This window comes from Canis lupus, chromosome 2, assembly GCF_048164855.1.
Source record: "Canis lupus baileyi chromosome 2, mCanLup2.hap1, whole genome shotgun sequence".
NCBI classification, from domain to species: Eukaryota; Metazoa; Chordata; class Mammalia; order Carnivora; family Canidae; genus Canis; species Canis lupus.
This window is the reverse complement of record NC_132839.1, coordinates 29,577,772-29,598,509: the sequence shown is the minus strand read 5'-3', so window position 1 is coordinate 29,598,509 and position 20,738 is coordinate 29,577,772. Positions and strand designations below refer to the sequence as shown.

At 35.0% G+C, this 20,738-nt stretch overlaps 1 protein-coding gene across 8 annotated transcripts in view; it reads right to left on the bottom strand.

Annotated features, from left to right (window-relative positions):
* Positions 1–20,738, bottom strand: part of AP3B1 (adaptor related protein complex 3 subunit beta 1) — a 265,515-nt gene that overhangs the window by 231,926 nt on the left and 12,851 nt on the right. For all 8 annotated transcript variants that reach the window (XR_012015574.1, XM_072794100.1, XM_072794111.1 and 5 more), the window contains exon 2: positions 2,571–2,646. Coding sequence is in view for 6 of the 8 variants with exons in the window: in XM_072794100.1 (XP_072650201.1) it covers positions 2,571–2,646 (76 nt within the window). In the remaining 2 variants the exon portion in view is untranslated. The remainder of the gene's footprint in view (positions 1–2,570; positions 2,647–20,738) is intronic.

The window sequence follows — 20,738 nt, the reverse complement described above, 5'->3', positions numbered from 1 at the left end:
CAGTGTTTGCTTTACATTGCAGTGCACAATTGTAACCTGCAGGAAAGCAAGCTAAAACCATGCAAAGCAATCCTGATAATCAAGTAGGAATCTTGCAATCAATCTGTGACTTTTAAAAATTTTGTAAGAATATTAAAATTCTGTCAGTTATAAATGTATACAAAACAGAAAAATAGTAAAACTAAATTTACTTATAGTACACTATGATTTAGAACATTAGAAACATTGAAAATGAACTTAGCAAGAGTAGTCTAAATAGGCTTGCCTATTCTCACCATATAAGATTCAGAACAATCATCTTTTCTGTATCTTAAAAATTACCAAACTCCTGTCCAAGTTTACATCACCTTCCAACATTTAATCTTTGGTATTTTCAATATTGTAAATTATTCCCCAGAGTTCCTTTAAGTAAAGTTTTGTTGGCACCATTTCTTCCTCTGGCATATCTTCAATCTTTTCATCACAATCATTTTCCTTATTTATTTTGAAAAGCTCACCTTTACTACATTTTTCCAGCTACATATATAGTCTCTCGAAAAATGGTCATGACACCATTTCTCTATTTCTCTATAATTCCATTTACATTCCACCTGATTTTCACTTTCAGTGTTACCACTTTTTATTTCTTTGCTGTATTTTCATCATTGTTGACTAAATCTTTCTTTCATTTTCTATTTCTGTAAAATGTCATATAGGTTTCTCACTGGGAAGCAAGGAGGGAACACAACTACATGCTTTGCTGTCTGTACATAAACCAAATAATGTACATAGTGACCAATCAATAAAAGACTTTGAAGAAGCGACATCACTGGTCACTGACCATGAGGCATATTTGTTATCCATACAGAGAATTGTGAACTCAAGAGTTAGTGGTGAAGTTTGTGCATTATGCAATTACTATCTTAATATGCCCTGGTAACTGATATTTGAACCATGTTGTTAAGGATTGGTGTTATTTAAATTGTGTTAACTGAAATCTGTATTATCAAAACAAGAACTACCTGTCCATAAATGTAATTATACAGCTTACCATTAACAACTGAAAAATTTACAAAGAATCTTGAACATATCACCTACAAATGACATAAACCGAATGTATGAATCAACAACCCACAGGTGTTCTACAGGTAGTTAGTACTCAACTTTTATAAATCTGATTTTCTTTTTTTTTTTTAATATATTTTTTTTATTTATTTATGACAGTCACAGAGAGAGAGAGAGAGAGAGGCAGAGACACAGGCAGAGGGAGAAGCAGGCTCCATGCACCAGGAGCCTGACGTGGGATTCGATCCCAGGTCTCCAGAATTGCGCCCTGGGCCAAAGGCAGGCGCCAAACCGCTGTGCCACCCAGGGATCCCTAAATCTGATTTTCATAACAAGTCAACGTTTAACAGAACATATTGATACCCACAATAATCTTTCATAAATGGGATTTGAATTTAATATATCAAGAAAAGAAAGGAGATTTCAAACTCTCATATGGTAGCATTTCCTGCTGGAAAACAGTAGTGTTTCAGTTGCACTGTCACCTTATTACAAGAGTTTATTTGTGCAATTATGCGAATGTATTACATTCTGACATCAGATAAAATATGTGGGAAATAAAATCAGCAATGGTAGTGATGAACAAACAGTGTAGTAGCAATGAGAAAGACACATTTTATGAATTCCACTGAGACAAAATCAAAACTCTTTAGCATTAGGCAGTCACTGAAATAAACCAGTGTTTCACTGTAAATGTATAAAAAAATCAAATGCAAAAAAACCCAGAGTCCATACAGAACTGTGAAAATATTTTATTAAAAATTTTATATATATGTAAGCATTGCATTATATTTTGAGTTTCCTGACAACTGACCGCCTCCAATAACATAGGAATCAACGGTTTGAATTTTACATTACAACTGAAACTCATTAGAACTTCTAAGATACCAAATTGAATAAAGCACTGCTATTGGTAGAAGGGAATCTGAAACACAGAAGAGAGATGCCTATGGGACTCCGCAGTTTAGCGCCTGCCTTCAGCCCAGAGTGTGATCCTGGAGACCTGGGATGAGTCCCACCTAGTGCTCCCTGCATGGAGCCTGCTTTTCCCTCTGCCTATGTCTCTACCTTTCTCTCTCTGTGTCTCTCATGAATGAATGAATGAATGAGTGAATGAATGAATAGAAACACAGAAGAATGGTCACAATTTTTAGGCTGTCAAATGACACAAAAGAAATTATTTAGCTAAACTAAATCCCTCTTGGTAGGAAATCAAAATATTGTTGTATATAACCTTATTTTGTCTTCAAAATGATTAGTTCTTTCTATCTCAGAGGAGAAATATCTTGATATTAGAGAAAGGGAAATTAGAACACAAAAAAAGATAGGTTTAAAACTCAAATTCTGAAAACAAAAAAACAAAACTCAAATGTCTGAATTGTGACACTCCAAACTCCTTCCAAAACATTTTAAACAGGAAATACTAATATAAAGGGACATTGATATGTTTAATTTGGTAATTATTTAACATATATTTAATAAAATCACTATGTGTCCCTTTTCCAAAATTGAATGATTTTACCTACCCCAACAATCCGTTTCATAGCATCCAATTTAGCAGAATCTTTGTTGCTCTCCAACATTTGCTTTAGATCTTCATTCCTATACAAAAGAAAATTCCATTTTACGATTTTTTACATTACATAGCTATTAAAATATTTCTTAAAAATTAGAAATAATGAATAATATCACAAAACTGCATTCTTATACACAATTAAATATTTATTTTTCATCTACTCTACAAATATTAAAGTGCTGTGTTGTCATAAAGCCCATCAATCATACAAAAATATAAAATTGTACAATTCTAGGCAAAATATCTATGTGAACAAAGGCATATGCCGATTCCCTCATCTCAAAATCTCTGCATAATCATAAAAAACAAGAAAATTTCTTGAGTCACCACTAAAATGTTTTCATAAGCCAAAAAGTAAGAATTTTCTTTTTTCAAGAAAGACCGCTCATTAAAGAAAGGCAGTCATTTTTTTCTCCCTACCTCTCCCCAGCCACAAAAAAGAACATAAACAAGAAGGGAAACCCCCACTGATATTCCTTAATCAAAGAATTATGTAAAGGCAACTTTAACATTTAAATAAGAAGATAAGGTGATGAACCAGAGCAGTTAGTTATAAGGATGAAAAAGCAGGACAGACACAAGAACTACCTAGAAGTGAAATCAATGAGATGCAGTGACTGTGAAGAATGAGCCCAAGGCACTCAGTAAGATTGCCCGGCATTTCCAGTTTAGATTGACCAAGCAGATGACAATGCTACCATATAAGATAAAACAGACATTTGCTATTTTCCAAAGCTAGCTGCTATACAAACATCCTTAAAAGACAGTACAGAGCAAAAACTATAACAACGCTTTACACAGAAGTGAAAAAATGAAAACGTAAACTATCTCCCAACAAATTACTTTGCTCACAACTGATCTGCTCCTATTCTAAGTGAACCTTCTCCTAGTGTATTCACAAAACTGCCCCAGCAAAAGAAAACTTATAATTCGTAAACTCTAATCACTTTTCCTTCAACATAGAGGAACAGATTTTTAAAACAGTTATATAGCTAGGTAAAGAGTTCTCAGACTTGACACCAAAGAGTACAGTCCCTAAAAGGGAACACAGATAAACTAGATCTCATCAAAATTTAAAACTCTTGCTCCCTCTTAAAGAAAGAAAAAAAATAGCAGCTGGCAGAAAATATCTGCAACCATACTGCACATATAAAACAAAAGACTAATACCCAGAAAATATTTCAAACTCCAAAATTCAACAGTTAACAAAAAAAAAATTCAATTAGGAAAGTGACAAAGACATTGCTATGGATTGAACTGGGTTTCCTCAAACCCGAAGATGACTTTACTAGGGCCTTTAAAAATATCAGTAAGGTTAAGTCATAAGAGTAGAGCTCTAATCCATAAAACTGGTATCCTAAGGTTAAGTCATAAAAGTAGAGCTCTAATCCAGTAAAACCGGTATCCTAAGAAGAAAGAGAAAGACCTCCACAGGACAAAGGTCAGTAAGGACACAGCAAGGAAACAATAATCTGTAAGTCAAGCAATGAGGCCTCAAGAGTAACCAAACTTGGAATTCCAGTCTCCTGGAAGAACTGTGAGAAATAAATCTCTGTTGTTTAAACCACACAGTCTGTGGTATTTTGTTATGGCAGCTATAACCAATATATTTTGGTTCCCAGAAGTATAATGCTGTTCTAACAAACACCTAAAAATGTGAAAGTGGCTTTGTAAGTAGGTAATGTGTAGAGGATAGAACAGTTTGGAGGTGCATATTTAAAAACAAAAACAAAAAAACCTAGACTGCCTTGAAGAGAATGTTAGTAGGAATATGCATGCTAAAGGCAATTATGACGAGATCTCAGATGGAAAGGAGGTGCACGTTATTAGAAACTGGAGGAAACGCAATCCTTGTTACAAAGTGGCAAGAACTTATCTCAATTTTCTTCTAGTGTTGTATGGAAAGCAGAAGTTAAAAGTGATGAACTTGGATATTTAGCTCAGAAGATTTCTAAGCAAAGTACCGAAGGTAAAGATAGCCTGGTTTCTCCTTGTTCCTAATGATGAAATGAGAAAAATAAGTTGAAGGAATTGTTAAGCAAAAAAGAACTAGACCTTGAAGATTTGGAAACTTAGCAGTCTATCCATATTGCAAAATACAAGAACTCATTGCTAGACTTTTTTCAAAAATGTGGTTGAAAAATGATCAAGAAATCATAGGTACCAACTCATGAATATAATCAGATTTGACAGCAGAAGCCAGAAAGAGAGGTGAGATTATACAGCAGAAACACTGTCAGCTTGGAGTAAAAGGGAGAGAAGGAACAAAATGAAGAAAGTCTGTCCAGATTTCTGGATTCTATAGGACAGGACAGTGTGAGGACACAGAGAGATGGCAGCCACCTGTAAGTCAAGGAGAGAGGACTGAGGCGAAACCAAACCTGCCTTCAGTCTGATGGCCTCTACAAGAGTGGGAAATAAATTTCTGTTAATCAAGCCACCGATTCTGTGGCATTCTGTTATGACAGCCCTAGCAAACTAATATAAACATCTACAAACAATTAACTGAAGGAGACACACAAATGGCAAAAAGCATATGAAAAGATAATTCATTTCATTAGCTATTAGAGAAATACAAATTAAAACCACGGCAAGACATAACTACACATATATCAGAATGATTCTCATCTAAAATAAAAAAAATAATGGGGCACCGGAATGGCTCAGTTGGGCATGGAACCTGCTTAAGATTCTCTCTCTACCTCTCCCTCTGCCCCTCCATCCACTCTCACATGCAAAGAAAGAAAGAAAAAAGTTGAATTTTTAAATAGCAACAACACCTAATGATAATGAGGACAGAGAAGAAATGGATCACTCATATACTGCTGGTAGGAATTTTAAAAGTTACAGCCACTCTGGCACTTCGGCAGTTTTATAGAACTAAACCTGCAATTTCAATACAATTGAGTGATTTTACTCTTGGGTATTTATCTCTGGGAAATGGAAATTGATACACAAAAACCTGCACACAGGTATTCTTATCAGCTTTTGTTCCTATCAGCCAAAACAGAAACAACCCACATATAGATCAACAGATGAATGGTTCAACAAACTGGTACATCCAGAGCATGGAATACTATTCAGCAGAGAAGATAAACTATTGATATATAAGACAACTCTGATTCATCTCCAGAGAAATATGCTGGAAAATTTAATTCTAAAAGGCTATATACTGTATTATTCCATGTATATAACATTCTTAAAATAACAAAATTATAGAAACGGAAAAAGGTCAGTGGCTGTTGCACATTAAGATCAAGAAAGGGAAGGTGGTGGGGCACCTTTAGCTCAGGGAATGATCCTGGGGTCCTGGGATCAAGTCCTGCATTGGGCTCCCCACAGGGAGCCTGCTTCTCCCTCTGCCTATGTCTGCCTCTCTCTCTCTGTGTCTCTCCTGAATGAATAAATAAAATCCTAAAATTAAAAAAAAGGGAAGGTGGATATAAAAGGCCAAAACGAGATCCCTGCAATGATGGAATAGTTATCTTAACTGTTGTGATGACTAAACATGACACAAAACAGAAGAGGTGAAACACAAACACAATTAACTATATATAAAACTGGGGAATCTGGACATGAGTGTGGATATTATATCAATTATGTATCAATGTCAACATCCTGCCATGATATTATTTTATAGTTTATGATTGAAAAAAACTGGGTAAAGGGTAAACAGCATAATAGCATATCTTTGTATTATTTCTTAAAACTGCTTATGAACCTACAACTATTTCAAAGCCTAAAGTTTAATCTAAAAAAAGTTATATAACAATTATGATTTATAAGAAACAAGCCAATCAAAAATGAATGGTATTAAAAAATAAAAAAAGAATAGTGAAGTGACACCTGGCTGGCTCAGTGGGTAGAGCATGTGGCTCTTAATCTAGGGGTTATAAATTCAAGCCTCATGTTGGTTGAGAGATAACTTAAAATGAAGTCTTAAAAAGGAAAAAATGAATGGTTGAAATAGGTGAAAAGACATTTCACAAAAGATCAGGAATGCCAGGAAGCACATGAAAAACACTTAAGATAATTAACTATCAGGTAAATGCATATTAAATGAGAATAGCTGAAATTAAAAGACTGACAATAGCAAATGTTGCCAAGGCTCTGGAGCAACTAGAACTCTCACATATTCATGGAAACGTGTAAAAAAAAAAAAAAAAAAAACCATCACACACACATACACAAACACACCCACTTTGGAAAATTGGGTGATTTTTACAAATTTAAACATAAGCCTATCATATAAACTCAGTCATTCCGCTCCCCACAGAAATAAAAAAAATTTCCACATAACAACTTACATGAACATTCACAGTTGCTTTATTCCTAAGAGTAAAAAACTAGAAAAAATATAAATATCCCTCAGTAAAATGTGAGGTAACATACACTGGACTACTACCCAGCAACGAAAACAGCTTAATTACTGACATATGCAACACAGTGGATGAATTCTCAAAACAATTATTCTGAAAGACATCAGGCACAAAACAGCAATGACTTCATTCATGTAAAATGGAAGAAAAGACAAACTAATCGAGAATGAAAGCAGATCAGTGGTATCCTGGGGCCATGGGGCACAGGGAAAAAAAGACAGCAAAGGATTCTAAGAAAATTTTATTCCATAAGATGATGGAAATGCTCTATAGCTTCTTGAGTGTGGTGGTGATTTCACTGACCCATACATCTGTCACAACATCTAATTACAATTACAATCTTCAGGTGAATAATTTTTTTATGTGCAAAGTATACCTCTACAAAGCTGATATTATAAACATTCATAATATTTTACTCACATGTCTGAATAAGACGCCGAGTTATCCAAAAGAAGACCAAAAGACATACATCTATTTCTGAGAAAAACATTATGAGGGATCAGATAAGCCACCATTTTACATCTTTAGAAATCAGATATCACATTTAAGCTTCATTGTGCTTCCTCAAGAATATAAATCACTAAATATTATATTTTAGTACATCAAAGCAAAATCCTCTCAAAGAAACTAACAGGAAACTAAAACTATACTATTACAAATTGTAATTAACTACTTACATTAGTTATTAGTTTATAATTAGCAACCTCCCATACTTTTTACAACAAACTGCAGAAAAAAGAAAACAAATGGCTCCTTCATGAAACAGTTCAATCATCAAAAAGTATCAGCAACCCCTTCATCTCAGCTTAGGCCTAAGAGGAGATCAGAAAATCTTTAACTACAAATAGAAAGCCCTGACACAAAATTACTAACTTTAGTTTTTTCACACTTTACAAATTTAAGCTTAATGTAGGCAGTAAGCACTTCTCAGGAACGAATGATCAATCAGGTGTTATTACAGGCTGTTTTAAACCTTCCAAAATTCCTATGAAGTCCTAACCCTCAAGAATATAGCTATTTGGAGACAGAGCCCTTAAAGAGGTAATTAAGCCAAAATGAGGTCAATATGGGTGGACCTTAATCCAACATGACTGTCTTTATAAGAGCAGAGTAAGACACAGACACACAAAGACAAGGGATGACCAGGTGAGGACACAGCAAGAAAATGTCCATCTGCAAGCCAGGGAGAGAGGGGCCTCAGAAGAAATCAAAGTTGCCAACACCATGGTCTTGGACTTCTAGCCTCCAGAAATCAGGAGAAAATAAATTTCTTACAAACCACAGTCTGTGGCATTCTGTTATAGAAGCCATAGCAAACTGATACAGAAGGTAAACGTTGCCAACTGTCGTTGTGTAAATAATTAATTAAATAAACAAACGAGGGACATCTGGGCACCTCAGAGGTTGAGCATCTGCCATTGGCTCAGGATGTGATCCCAGGTTCTGAGATGAGTCCCACAAAGGGCTCTCTCCATAGAGCCTGCTTCTCCCTCTGCCTATGTCTCTGACTTTCTGTCTCTCATGAAGAAATAAAATCTTTAACAAATATAAATAAATAAACAAATGAAAGCTAAGTACATTTTTTTCCAAAAAGAGTAGAAGCAATGAAATCTATTATGAAAAAAAAAAAAAAAAAAAAGACTCTTCCTTTCCAAGCAACTCACAAAATTGAATACAATGGTGACCACTAGTGGGACACAAAAATAGTTAAATAACTGAAACACTGACTTTTCTCTAATTAAACATACAGCTAGAAAATATACAAGTAGTAGAGAAAGCAATACATAAAACCTATATCTAAAAAAAAACAAAAACAAAAAAAAAAACACCCTATATCTGAGGATATACAGCTACCGAATATTAAAATACTATAAATGTTCCCTGGATTCCATTTAGAATCCCTTCTTAAAAAAAAAAAAAAAAAAAAAGAATCCCTTCTTAAAACTTCTCACTCTTCCATACTGCAAAGGTAACTGAAAAGGGAATATTAAAACTAATGGGGTTTTGTTCCCCTATCTAGTTTTTGTTATTTTCCTTCTACTTTTTATTTTTCTATTTTACTTAAAGACTTAATTTTACTTAATGAAAATCTTACTATTACCAGAAATCACTCCCGATTTCAGCACCAGTAAAAAACATCAAAAAGCAAAATGTTACTGGCATAAATGAAAAATCTAAATACTTCCCCCAAAAAACCTTAAAAATCTTATTGGGGTAAGAAAGAAAAAAAAAAAAACCTGAAGTAATTAGGTAAGGAATAAATAGAAAATGTAATCACATATACAAATATCAAAAGAAAAAAGAAAATTCATGTTCTTACGTCTGACCCCTTCATCCTTTCCCCAAGAGCTTTCCACCATTCTTCTCCATCAGTGTTAAAGAAGTAAGCAATGAAGAATAACAAAGTGCCAATTTTTAGGACAACCCAACCTCTCCAAGCCTAGGGGTAATTTTATTCATGGCCTAATGGAAACTTGGCTTATTCCTTTTAAGCTTGAGATGCCAGAATCCCCTTCCCAAACACTTTTAGGTCTTGACCCACTCCCTCAAATTTAAAATAAGAAAACAAGGGCAGCCCAGGTGGCTCAGCGGTTTAGCGCTGCCTTCAGCCCCGGGCATGATCCTGGAGACCCGGGATCGAGTCCCACATCGGGCTCCCTGTGTGGAGCCTGCTTCTCCCTCTGCCTGTGTCTCTGCCTCTCTGTGTCTGTCATAAATAAATAAATAAAATCTTTAAAAAAAATAAAATAAATAAATAAAAATAAGAAAACAAGATCCCACTATTAAAGCCAAAGGTTTTGCTGCTCATGTTTAACATAATCTTCAGCAACAAATATAAATATCTTTTGTGTTAACACAGCAGATAGCTAGCAAGTTTGAGGTTCAGAGAAGATAAAAGAAATATACCAGGCACTGTTTCAATCTGATCTAATATTCAAACTTCACACAGGTATGTCATAAAAACTACTGAAAATTCTGATATAAATTACATATGTCTTCTCAAATACCTCTTTGCTGGTTGCCAAATCAGTAAAGGTTTGGGAGAGTTAAAACAAACACATCGCTTACCCTCAAAATATGTACACTTGTATGGAGTCATTTTAGGTCTACTTCCTTATCTGGATTCAAATGTGGCCTATTAACATGCAACACTGCAGTAGTTTTAGAAATTAAGAAATTATTTTTGCTTAACATTAAGAGTTAATTCAAATAATACTGAATTGGCAATACTTTCACTGACTGCTGAAAGCCAATACTTGTTTCAATTTTTGTTAATTTACCTACTTCTTCATTTACCTATTGACCTGTAGCTTTCCAGCTTTGAGTACAATACCAACTTTATTTTTACATAAGTGACATCTTGTGGTGATAAGTGGTATAACTTTGCTTTTCATGTTCAAAATGTTTTTAGTTTCAAGGAAAATATGTAACTGGAATTAGAGAAAATCTTACTATTACCAGAAAGTCACTGCCATTTCAGCACCAGTAAAAAAAAAAAAAAAAATCAACTACAATCAAAAAGCAAAATGTTAACAGTTATACATAAGAACTCAGGAGAGCTTTAACATAGTTTAATTATCTTTTCTTAAAAAAAAAAAATCTATAATCCAGGGGCATGTGGCTGGCTCAGTCAGAAGAGCATGCAACTCTTGATCTCAAGGTCATGAGATCAAGCTCCACGTTGGGTGTAGAAAGTACTAAAAAAAATAAACTTTAAAAATAAATAATTAAAAAATAATAATAAATAATAAAATAAAAACTCTATAATCCATAACTCGTTTAAATCTTTCACCTCTTAAATAAAAAAAAAATCTTTCACCTCTTTTAAAAACAACGTAAATTAAGGGAATGATTAAGACTATGTGGCATTGTAGACTGTATCAGTGCTACTCAAAGTGTGATCCAAGAAAGTCCAGCCCAAGAACCATCACCATGGTATTCACAAATTTTTGTTACTAATTCATGATGAAATATGTAAGCAAAGTTAGAAATTTGACAGTAACTCAACAGTATAATGTTTTATCTTCTGAATCTAATAAAAAAAACTGGAGAATGCATTTGCATGCTTTCTTTCATTCCATTTTTCTAGTGATTTATTTCTTACTGTATTTTACAGAAGATACAACCATGATGGACTGAAAACTTGAAAGAAAAAAATAGGTCTTTCATCAGCTTGCAAGCACTGCAATACACACAATCACCATTTTTTTCCTCAAAACACTCAACAAAATTCATGTACCATAAAAAGCAACACTTGAAACTTAAATCCAGGAATGATGCACTAGGAAAAGTGATATGGAATAGCAATTTCTAATTGGAGGTATGTCCCCAAAAGATATATCAATCTTTGAGAGGAAGGTGGACCTTTTCAAGCCCTGCCAAAAAAATAAAATAAAATCCTAACACATAGGCACCTCTGCATGCTTTATGAACCACATAAATGAAAAATGTTTCTACTCTAAGTGTTACATTGTACACATTAATAGGTATGCACAAAAAAACACCTGGGAACAAGAGTCAGAATTCACTTTGTTCTAGTGCTAAGAAGCTAAAGGGAATGGCCCTCATGATACATTTATGTACATAATATGAAAGCTTAAGAACTTTCAATTTAATTATGGCCTATCCTTCCCTCAGATGATACTCAGAATACTGTATAGTTTTTTGGCACAAAGTGCTGACTTAATAAATATAAGAGTAAGTAAAAACAGAAAACTCCAGCTACCTAATCATCCAACTATTAATCCCCTAAAAAACTAACTATAAAGTATCCAAATAAATATGAGCTTTTCCTCCTATACTGTTCACAAAACTAAAAAAGCAATAGTGTACAATTGCTATCCCCACTTCTTCAACCCTTGGTAATCTTTTTCTCCCTTACTCTTCATTAAAACTTCTCTCACAAAGGTAACAACTTCCAAATTTAAAAATCCATTAAAATCCTATGTATACTTTTAGATTACTCCTCTACATTTGATACAATTGACCCCTATTCCTCCATCTTAAATTCCTGAGGTGATACATGAGGAAAAAAATAGAGCAGAGGGAAGAGAATATGGGAAGGAACAGAGGAGGCAATTTTAAAGAAGGTAGTCAGAGTAAGCTAAATAAATAGACATCTGAGCAAAGATTTCCTAGTAAAGGAGTTGGCCAGATAGTGGGAGTGAGGGGCAGAGACGAGAAGCACTCTAGGCAGAAGAGACAATGAAAGGGGAATAAAGTATACTAAAAGCTTTGGCCTTTTCTCTAAACGAAAATAGGAACCATTGGAGGATTTTGACTAGAGGAGAGTCATGATCTAAATATATGTGGCAATCAATCAATCAATCAATGTGATGGAATCATTCCAGCTGCTATGTTTACAATATACTGTAGGGACTTCCATATCTGCCCAGGGTTCTGTAAGAAACTAAAACTGCCACAGAAAATAACTATAGAAGCTGGAAGAAATAAGTAACTTCTGAAGGCACTGGAGATCAACCAATGCAGGCAGGACTTATGGAGCTAAAATCCTAGGAGGAAGAGAGAAGTACACAAAGTGAGCTCCTGGTTCATGCCAGTTTTTTCCCTGAGTATATTTCCCCAACTACCATTTGGGAGATGAGAACTCAACAGGAAATGACAGTTTTAATACACTAAGGAGACAGTGTTGAAATTCATAGCTAATAGAGGGAATGGAACTTAAAGGGCAAAATACAAAAGAGAATCAATGAAAAGGTACACATAAAAATCCCTTCAAGTACTCAGTCTACATTTTCTCAGGGCATGATTCCTGGAAACCCAACAGAAAATAGCAGTTCAGAGGTTAAATGCCTATGCAGGGATTTTAGTAACTAGGCACCACTATGTAGAGAAGCTGAAATTCAAGTCTCTCCCAAGTACAAATATCCCAGACTTTCAATTTAAGATCACAGAAGGGCCACAAGAGAAGAGTAAGGATAGTATCTTAGGAGTTTGAGAAAACTGTAGGGTATCCCAGTTAGGTGGAGGCTGGCAGCCCAGGCAGTAAAAGAATTCACCCAAAGCAGAATAAAGGAGATAGAAGTTTACGGAATACACTGCAAGGGAGCAGTGGACAAGGCAGCAAAAGAAAGACTCTGCCACGAGGTGGTGGTGAGAGGCCACAGTTACAGGCAGAGTGAGGAGGTATGGGAACATATAGAATTTTTCCTTTTTAGTAACTATACCTAGTTGTAAGTAGCCCATTCATTATTTAGGGCCTATGGCTATTTCAAGGTGGGTTGCTTAATGAGTTTGCTTGCATTTAGCTCAGTGGTCACTGTGGGCTTTGTGATTATGCCACCCAGGCAACTCTGTTTTTTGTTTTTGTTTTTGTTTTTTTTTATTTTAAGTAAACTCTATACTGCACATGGGGCTTGAACTCATGACCCAAAGATCAGGTCACAGATTTTACCAACTGAGTCAACCAGGTAGCCCCAGATGATAAATAATTTAGGCATTACAGACCACACCATCGCTGATGTACCTACTCAATTCTACCATTATAGAATGAAAGCAGTTACAGACAATACACATAAACGGGCATGGCTAGGTTCTAACAAAACATTACTTTTATATAAAGAGGCAGGCAATAGTTTACTAACCCCTGACTTAAAGGACCAACAATAATACTGATAGCGAGCTTTTTGACAGACATTAGAGAGGAGAGACAATGGAATAGCACCTTTAAAGGGCTGAAAGGGAGGGGAAAAAAGACAACATACAATTCTATACCCACTGAAAACATCCTTCAAAACTGAAAGTGAAAATAAAGTGAATTTCAAACAAATAAAAGCTGAGGATCTGCTATCAGAACATAAAAGGGCATCTTTTCAAAAGGAAGATAAAATAATTTCAAATATACATCCAATTAATATGTATTCTGAATTCAAAGCTTCCATTTATAAAGTAATAGCTGACAGAATAGAAAAAAAAATACACATCCACAATCATGACTAGCAATTTTAACACACTTCTCAGTAACTGAAAGAACAAAAAATTTAATAAAGATATAGAAAATCGAGCAGAAGAACCAACTTAGCCTGACGTGCACAGAACACTAAACAGAAAAAATGCAGAATAAACATTCTTTTTAAGTGCACATAGAATATTTACCAAAATAGACTGTATGATAGATATAAACAAATTTTCAAAGGTCTACAAATCATATAGAGTATGTGGAACCTAACTAGAAATCAGTAACAGAAAAATAACCAGAAAATATGCAGTTGTTTGGGGAAAAAAAAAAAAGCAACATGTTTTGACCTCTGGGCCAAAGAAATTAAAATCATCAGGGAAAGTAGAAAAAAATATTAAGTGACTAATGAATGATACTGCAACTCATGAGATGCAGCTAAAGCAGTATTTAGAAGTAAATCCTTATTTCTAAATGCAACATAAAAGAAGAAAGAATGTAAATCAAAATGTAAGTTTCCTTCTCAAGAAGCAAGAAAAAGAGTACCAAATTAAACTCAAAGAACAAGTAAGAAAGGATAAGAGAAGAAGTCAATAGAAAGTAAACTACAGAGAAAAACCAACAAATAACTTAAGGTTAGTATCTACTTTGAATAGATTGCAATGACGACTTAACAAGATTATTGTAAAGCACTTATTACCATGACTAGTAAGTTCATTAACTCAACATCCACATATGTCAGATAGTGTTCAAAATACAGGGATCCCTGACCTCGCCGAACTTACATTCTAAGTTGAATGCAGGTAGGTGGGGGTCAGGGGAATGACAGAAATGACAGATGAAGGAAAGAAAAGGGAGGGAAGAAAGAAGGAAGAAAAACATAAAAGTAGATAGAAAGACCGGACAGCAATACTGAAAGAATTAAAATACGGTAATGCAATAAAGACTGATCACAAAAGGCCTCTCCAGGTAATCATCATGTAAGCAGAGGTCTCAAATGATGAGAAGGAGCCACCCAAAGGAACTCTGCAGACATTATGGCAGAAATGAACCTGGATATATGAGGATCCAACAGAAGATCTACAAAGGACTTGTAAATGAAGGATATGGTTGTTTTCTCAAGCACGCTGAACTCCTACAGGCTCACAAAGGCACACAATAAATATCAGTTCAAAGAATAAATGAATATAGACCATATACTAACATGTTCCTTAGAGGGAAACAGAAAAACTCCAAGCTTTCACTAAATTCTCAAAAGGGTCCATGACCCTAATAAAGGTTAAAAACTAGGATTACATCTTCCAGATATACATCCCATGCATACAAGTTTTAAAAACCACGATGCCATACGTTTACCACAAGAAGTCTCCATGTTTGCCAAACCTTTTATCAATGATCTCAGCTACCTGCTTTCTTGGCAGGCAGCAGAAAGGAAGTTCTCCATTTGCTCAGGATTTTAGGAATATCTTCTAGAAAATGACAATACATCCCTAAAATTTTTTTTTAATTTTTATTTATTTATGATAGTCACAGAGAGAGAGAGAGAGAGAGAGAGAGAGGCAGAGACATAGGCAGAGGGAGAAGCAGGCTCCATGCACCGGGAGCCCGATGTGGGACTCTATCCCGGGTCTCCAGGATCGCGCCCTGGGCCAAAGTCAGGCGCCAAACCGCTGCACCACCCAGGGATCCCGTCACATCCCTAAAGTTTTAAAGAAAATCTCACAGAGCACTGAGCCAACTGAGTTTATATGTGCTGAGACAAAAAACTGGTTGGCACAGGGAAAGTTGATTCATTGCTGAAAAGCACTATAAACCAAAAATGTCACTTTCTATAAAAGATAAAGATTGAAGGAGTCCCAGAAGCAAGAAAAGAAAAATATGAACACAGAAGGTTTTAAAACCTTTACACTAAAAAAAATGCCATAAATGAGGGCAAAAAATGAGTAATTTCCTTAAAATATATAGAATCCTTAACTAATCAATAAGAGCTGGTCAAGAAAGAAATGTATAAAAGATATTTAGAAGTATTCACTGAAATAATAAGCCAATAAATTGGGGGGAAAAGACTTAATACATACAATTATGAAGACTCCATGTAATAACATTTTGCACCTATAAGATTGGCAAATATTATGAAATTGGATGGTACCCAGTATTGGCAAAGGTGCAAGGGAAACAGACTTCACTGTTGGTGGAGGGAGAAAACTGGTGCAACCCATCTGGAAGGTAATTTAGCAATATCTATCATAATTTAAAATGCAATAACCTTTGACCTACAACTCTATTTCTAGGAATTTTTATTATAAATAGGTAAATTCTCACACGTATGCAAAAACTTATGTTGCAGTATTGCTTATATTCAACAAAAAGTGAAATCAATCAATCAAATACCCTTCAAAATGAAAACTAATTAAAAGGAATAGTAGAAAACGTACATAGTTTCATATGCTAATATGGAAAGGCCTCCCTAGATGATTAAAGGAAAAGCAAGATACATAAGCGAACAGTATATATATTATCATTTGATTTTTAAAATTTTTTCTGTAAGGATACGTAAGAACTTTCTAATTGTGGTGATCTCTGGGGGTATGGGAATGAGAGTTATGTATATTCTACATTACTACCTTGCCACTAATATGCCTTGCATTTCTAATGCGTAATTAATTTATTTAGCTACCTGATAGTTGTATTGTTTTCTAGAACTTACAACACCATTTTATTTTAGAACCACTAAGTCTCTGTGACTCACGTGTGGCTTTATTATTCCCATTTTATAGATAAGGAAACTGAAGCTCACAAAATACAAGGACAACATACAAGCAGAAGATTATACAGACATAAGAAATTCTGAACTCACAGAGCTTTTATGTATACCACCACAGAATTAAGAAATGGCAAAGCAATTAAATTTGAGTCTTGCTTTGAAATTCAACATTCTTCCGATTTACCACATTGCTGTCAACCTCTGTTATAATTCAAGAACTATAAAGTAATATCTTGTAAGAATAAAATCAATAACAGTGCTACAGTACTTCCTCTCTAATCTATAATCTACCACAATTATTGTATTTTTTTCTCTTAAATTCACAATTTTTATGAAAAGAAAACTCATCACTGGAACTGTAATAAACTCTAATTTCAACTATTCTCAATAGTAGTCTAAAACATCTGTGATATACTTCTGTATAGTCAAAATAAATTTTATTTTCACTGACATTATTTTCACTGTATTTGGTTAACTTTATCTGATGTAGATTCATCAGCTCAAAATTAATTAGTATTACAGAATAGTGCATTCCGTCCAAACAATTCATCTTTGTTGGCTCACATGCCTCACTGCTATTGGCATGCCACCACAATAACGGGCATGGTGCCACAGTAACAGATGGGCATAAACACAGACATGCCAAAGAGTCAGTATGTACATCAAGTTTGAGTATTAGTATTAGATTTTCCTCCAAGAAATTCATAAACTATAGCAGAATAAATATAAGTGTTCTACAACTGTGTTAATAAGATATGCCAATTCAAAGCTAGATTAATTTTTAAATTCTTAAAAAAAATGACACACAATTTTCCAAGGCCACAGAAGGCAAGTTTTCCATCTGATGAGTTTGGATCAGCCTTCTGTGTAGGGAATTGAGGAAACAAATATGCAATCTCTACCTGAGATAAGCTTTGTCCCTGAAGCACTTGAGAATCTCACCAAAAAAATTCAGTTTTTAAAACTCACATGGCAGTGTTACAAGATGTAAAAGTTCTAGAGATCTATTACATGACAATGTGAATACACTTAACACTACTGAACTTAAAGGTGGTTAAGATGCAAATTCAATGCTATGCATTTTTTACACCTTTTTTTAAAAAGTCCTGTATCTTGAGGCTGGCTGTGTAGGCCCTGAAACAGAAAAAATGTCTTACAAATTCCTATTTGACAGGAATAGAATCTAAAAACACTAAATTTACATGATTATTTTAAGTTCTGCCATCTTTTGAAAAGATCGTCATCTAAAACTATCATTTTCAAAATATTATTTCCACATGTGATTTTAAAGTTTTGAAATATAAAACATACTACTGACCAAATTATATTGAAAATATTTATAACTTTTTGCTACATTAATGAAAACTTTCAAAATACTAAGAATGCTAAAGAAAATAAGAAAAAATCATTTGTAGTCACTATCATCCAAAGTCACTTGTCAAGGAATATTCAAGGTACCAGTATACACAGCACTCTGTGTATGTGGGTGTGAATGTATGTAAACCAAAACACTTCTGACTACAGGCACTTAACCATATCTTCTCTTTAAAGAAGTGTTTAACTATCCAATCACCCTGAGAAAACCAATCTGTCATTTTATAATTATTGATATTGTTAAATAGCCAGAATCTAACTTTATTTAATTTACTTTTAATTAACCCTGGCATTTCTACAACATGTACTATTTAATAAGTTATCTATTTTTATTTTATTAATGTACATAAAAGTATTTGTGAAACTCTCACTGCCCCCAAAGGTTGTGAGTTCATATACTCAGAATGAGTGTCCCATGCTCCTAGATTTCAAGGACTAGGTAAGATTTCAACAAAAATTCTGCACAATGACACACAATTGCCCACGGTTTAGTGTATACATAAAAATAGATCAAAAACCACTCTCTATGGTCACTATTATTTCATATGTGAAAGTAGGAAGTATGTTTGCATTCCTTTGATGACCAGCACAGGAGTTATTTGTATTTCTTTAGTAATCTAACTGCTCACACTATTTGGGGCTAATGTTCTTTAGATACTATGCTTTTCCCTTTTTTCATTCCCAAAAATTTGGGGGCCAATGTTATATTGACCTAATACCACAAACATATCTCAAGAAGAGATTTTTGACAGAATTTGATTAAATCTAATGAAAAGTACATTTAGTCATAGTATGAATTGCTCTCTCACCTCAAAACATTTGAATGACAAGGTAATAGGATATAAAGTTAGATGGAGTGAAAAGGGCATCCATACCCATAACACTAGTAAACAGAAAAATTTTATATGCCTTTGTTGCAAATAATCAAGACAAAAGAAGGGATCCCTGGGTGGCTCAGCGGTTTAGCACCTGCCTTTGGCCCGGGGTGTGATCCTGGAGTTCCGAGATCTCGAGTCCCACGTCAGGCTCCTCGCGTGGAGCCTGCTTCTCCCTCTGCCTGTGTCTCTGCCTCTCTCTCTCTCTCTCTCTCTCTTTCTCTCTCTGTGTCTCTCATGAATAAATAAATAAAATCTTAAAAAAAAAAATCAAGACAAAAGAGGCCTGAGTTAAGCAGGACCTGAAGATGTCTACAGCATGAAGTATAAGGATGGGAAAAAAAGAGCATCAAGTCTATCAACAATGGGTGGTTTGGGGTTTTGATTTGGTTTATGGGGTTTTAAGATTTTTATTTATTTATGTGAGAGAGAACACAAGAGAGAGCACAAGCAAGGGGACGGGAAGAGGCAGAGGGAGGAGCAGACTCCCCACAGAGCAGGGAGTCTGATGTGGGGCTTGATCCCAGGATTCTGGTCATGACCTGAGCTGAAGGCAGACGCTGAACCCACTGAGCCACCCAGGCACTCGACAATGGATGGTTTTGAACAGAAAGAATTTAGACCTAATTCTGTCACCAAGGTTCCACAGGCAGGAGAGAAGACAGGACTAGTATGTTACCATGAAGACTGGAGGACTTCTGAATTCTTGAGACATATGAGATGGATGGCTAGAAAGCCACAAAAAATGAAAGTACTATAAAAATGTAAGGTATTATTACTGCTATTATTACTATTATAATGCTGGTTTGTGTCTCCCAATCTAAGAAGAGGCAAAACAGAGAAACCACTCAATAAAGGTTTGACAACTATGGTGATGGTAGCATGGAGTAGGAGCCACAAGGGACAAAAGTAACACTTACTGTCTCCCACAATTACTTAGGTATATTTATGTACTGTTCTGTTCCCCAACTTTAAGGGAGATATTCAATTATTCATAACAGAGAGCAACATTTTATCATTTTAATGGGGAAAGGAAAAATAAGGAAATCAAAATAGAAGAGTAAGGCTAATACGCCACAAAGCTCCCTACACTTGCTAGTCATACACCTCAAATTTTGCTTCAAATTTTCTAGCAGTCACTGTGCAAACAGTGAGAGTTTCCCCAAACTTCATTCTCTCTTCTTGGTCTTCTAAGTTAAGCTTCAATTCTCCCACTTCTTGACTTTACTAAAGATTCTTCCTTGGCCTTCCCCTCATACCACATACCTTCCTTTCAATGGCTTCCAAAATCATCTACTAACTGATGACTCCCATATCCACATTCTAGCCCAGGTATATCTCCTGAGTGCCACCTCCGTGTACATAACTGCTTAATGGATGCCCAACTATCATCTCAAACTCAATAGATCCAAATTGGAACTCAACACTTTCCTGCCTCACTCCAAGATTGCTTTATCTTCTGTGCCTCTAGTATCACAGAACATCATCACCATTCACATAGTTGACCAATTCCCAAAACCCAGTGCAGCCAGACTGACTTTTCTAAAATGTATCACTATGTTGCTCCTCTATTTAAAATCCTTTGGAGCTCCTTACTGTGGGTACACCTCCAGGGCACAGTCCAAATTCCTGAGCATAGTACACAAGACCCTTCATAATATAGACCCTGATAACCTATTAATCATCTTTCACCAGTCCCTCATTTCCCTCCAACTGTGCTCCAAACATATTGAACTCTTTCCTATTTCCTAAATAAGCCCTAAATTCAGCCTCTAAACCAGTGTCTAACAAAATATTGTGATAAAAGGAA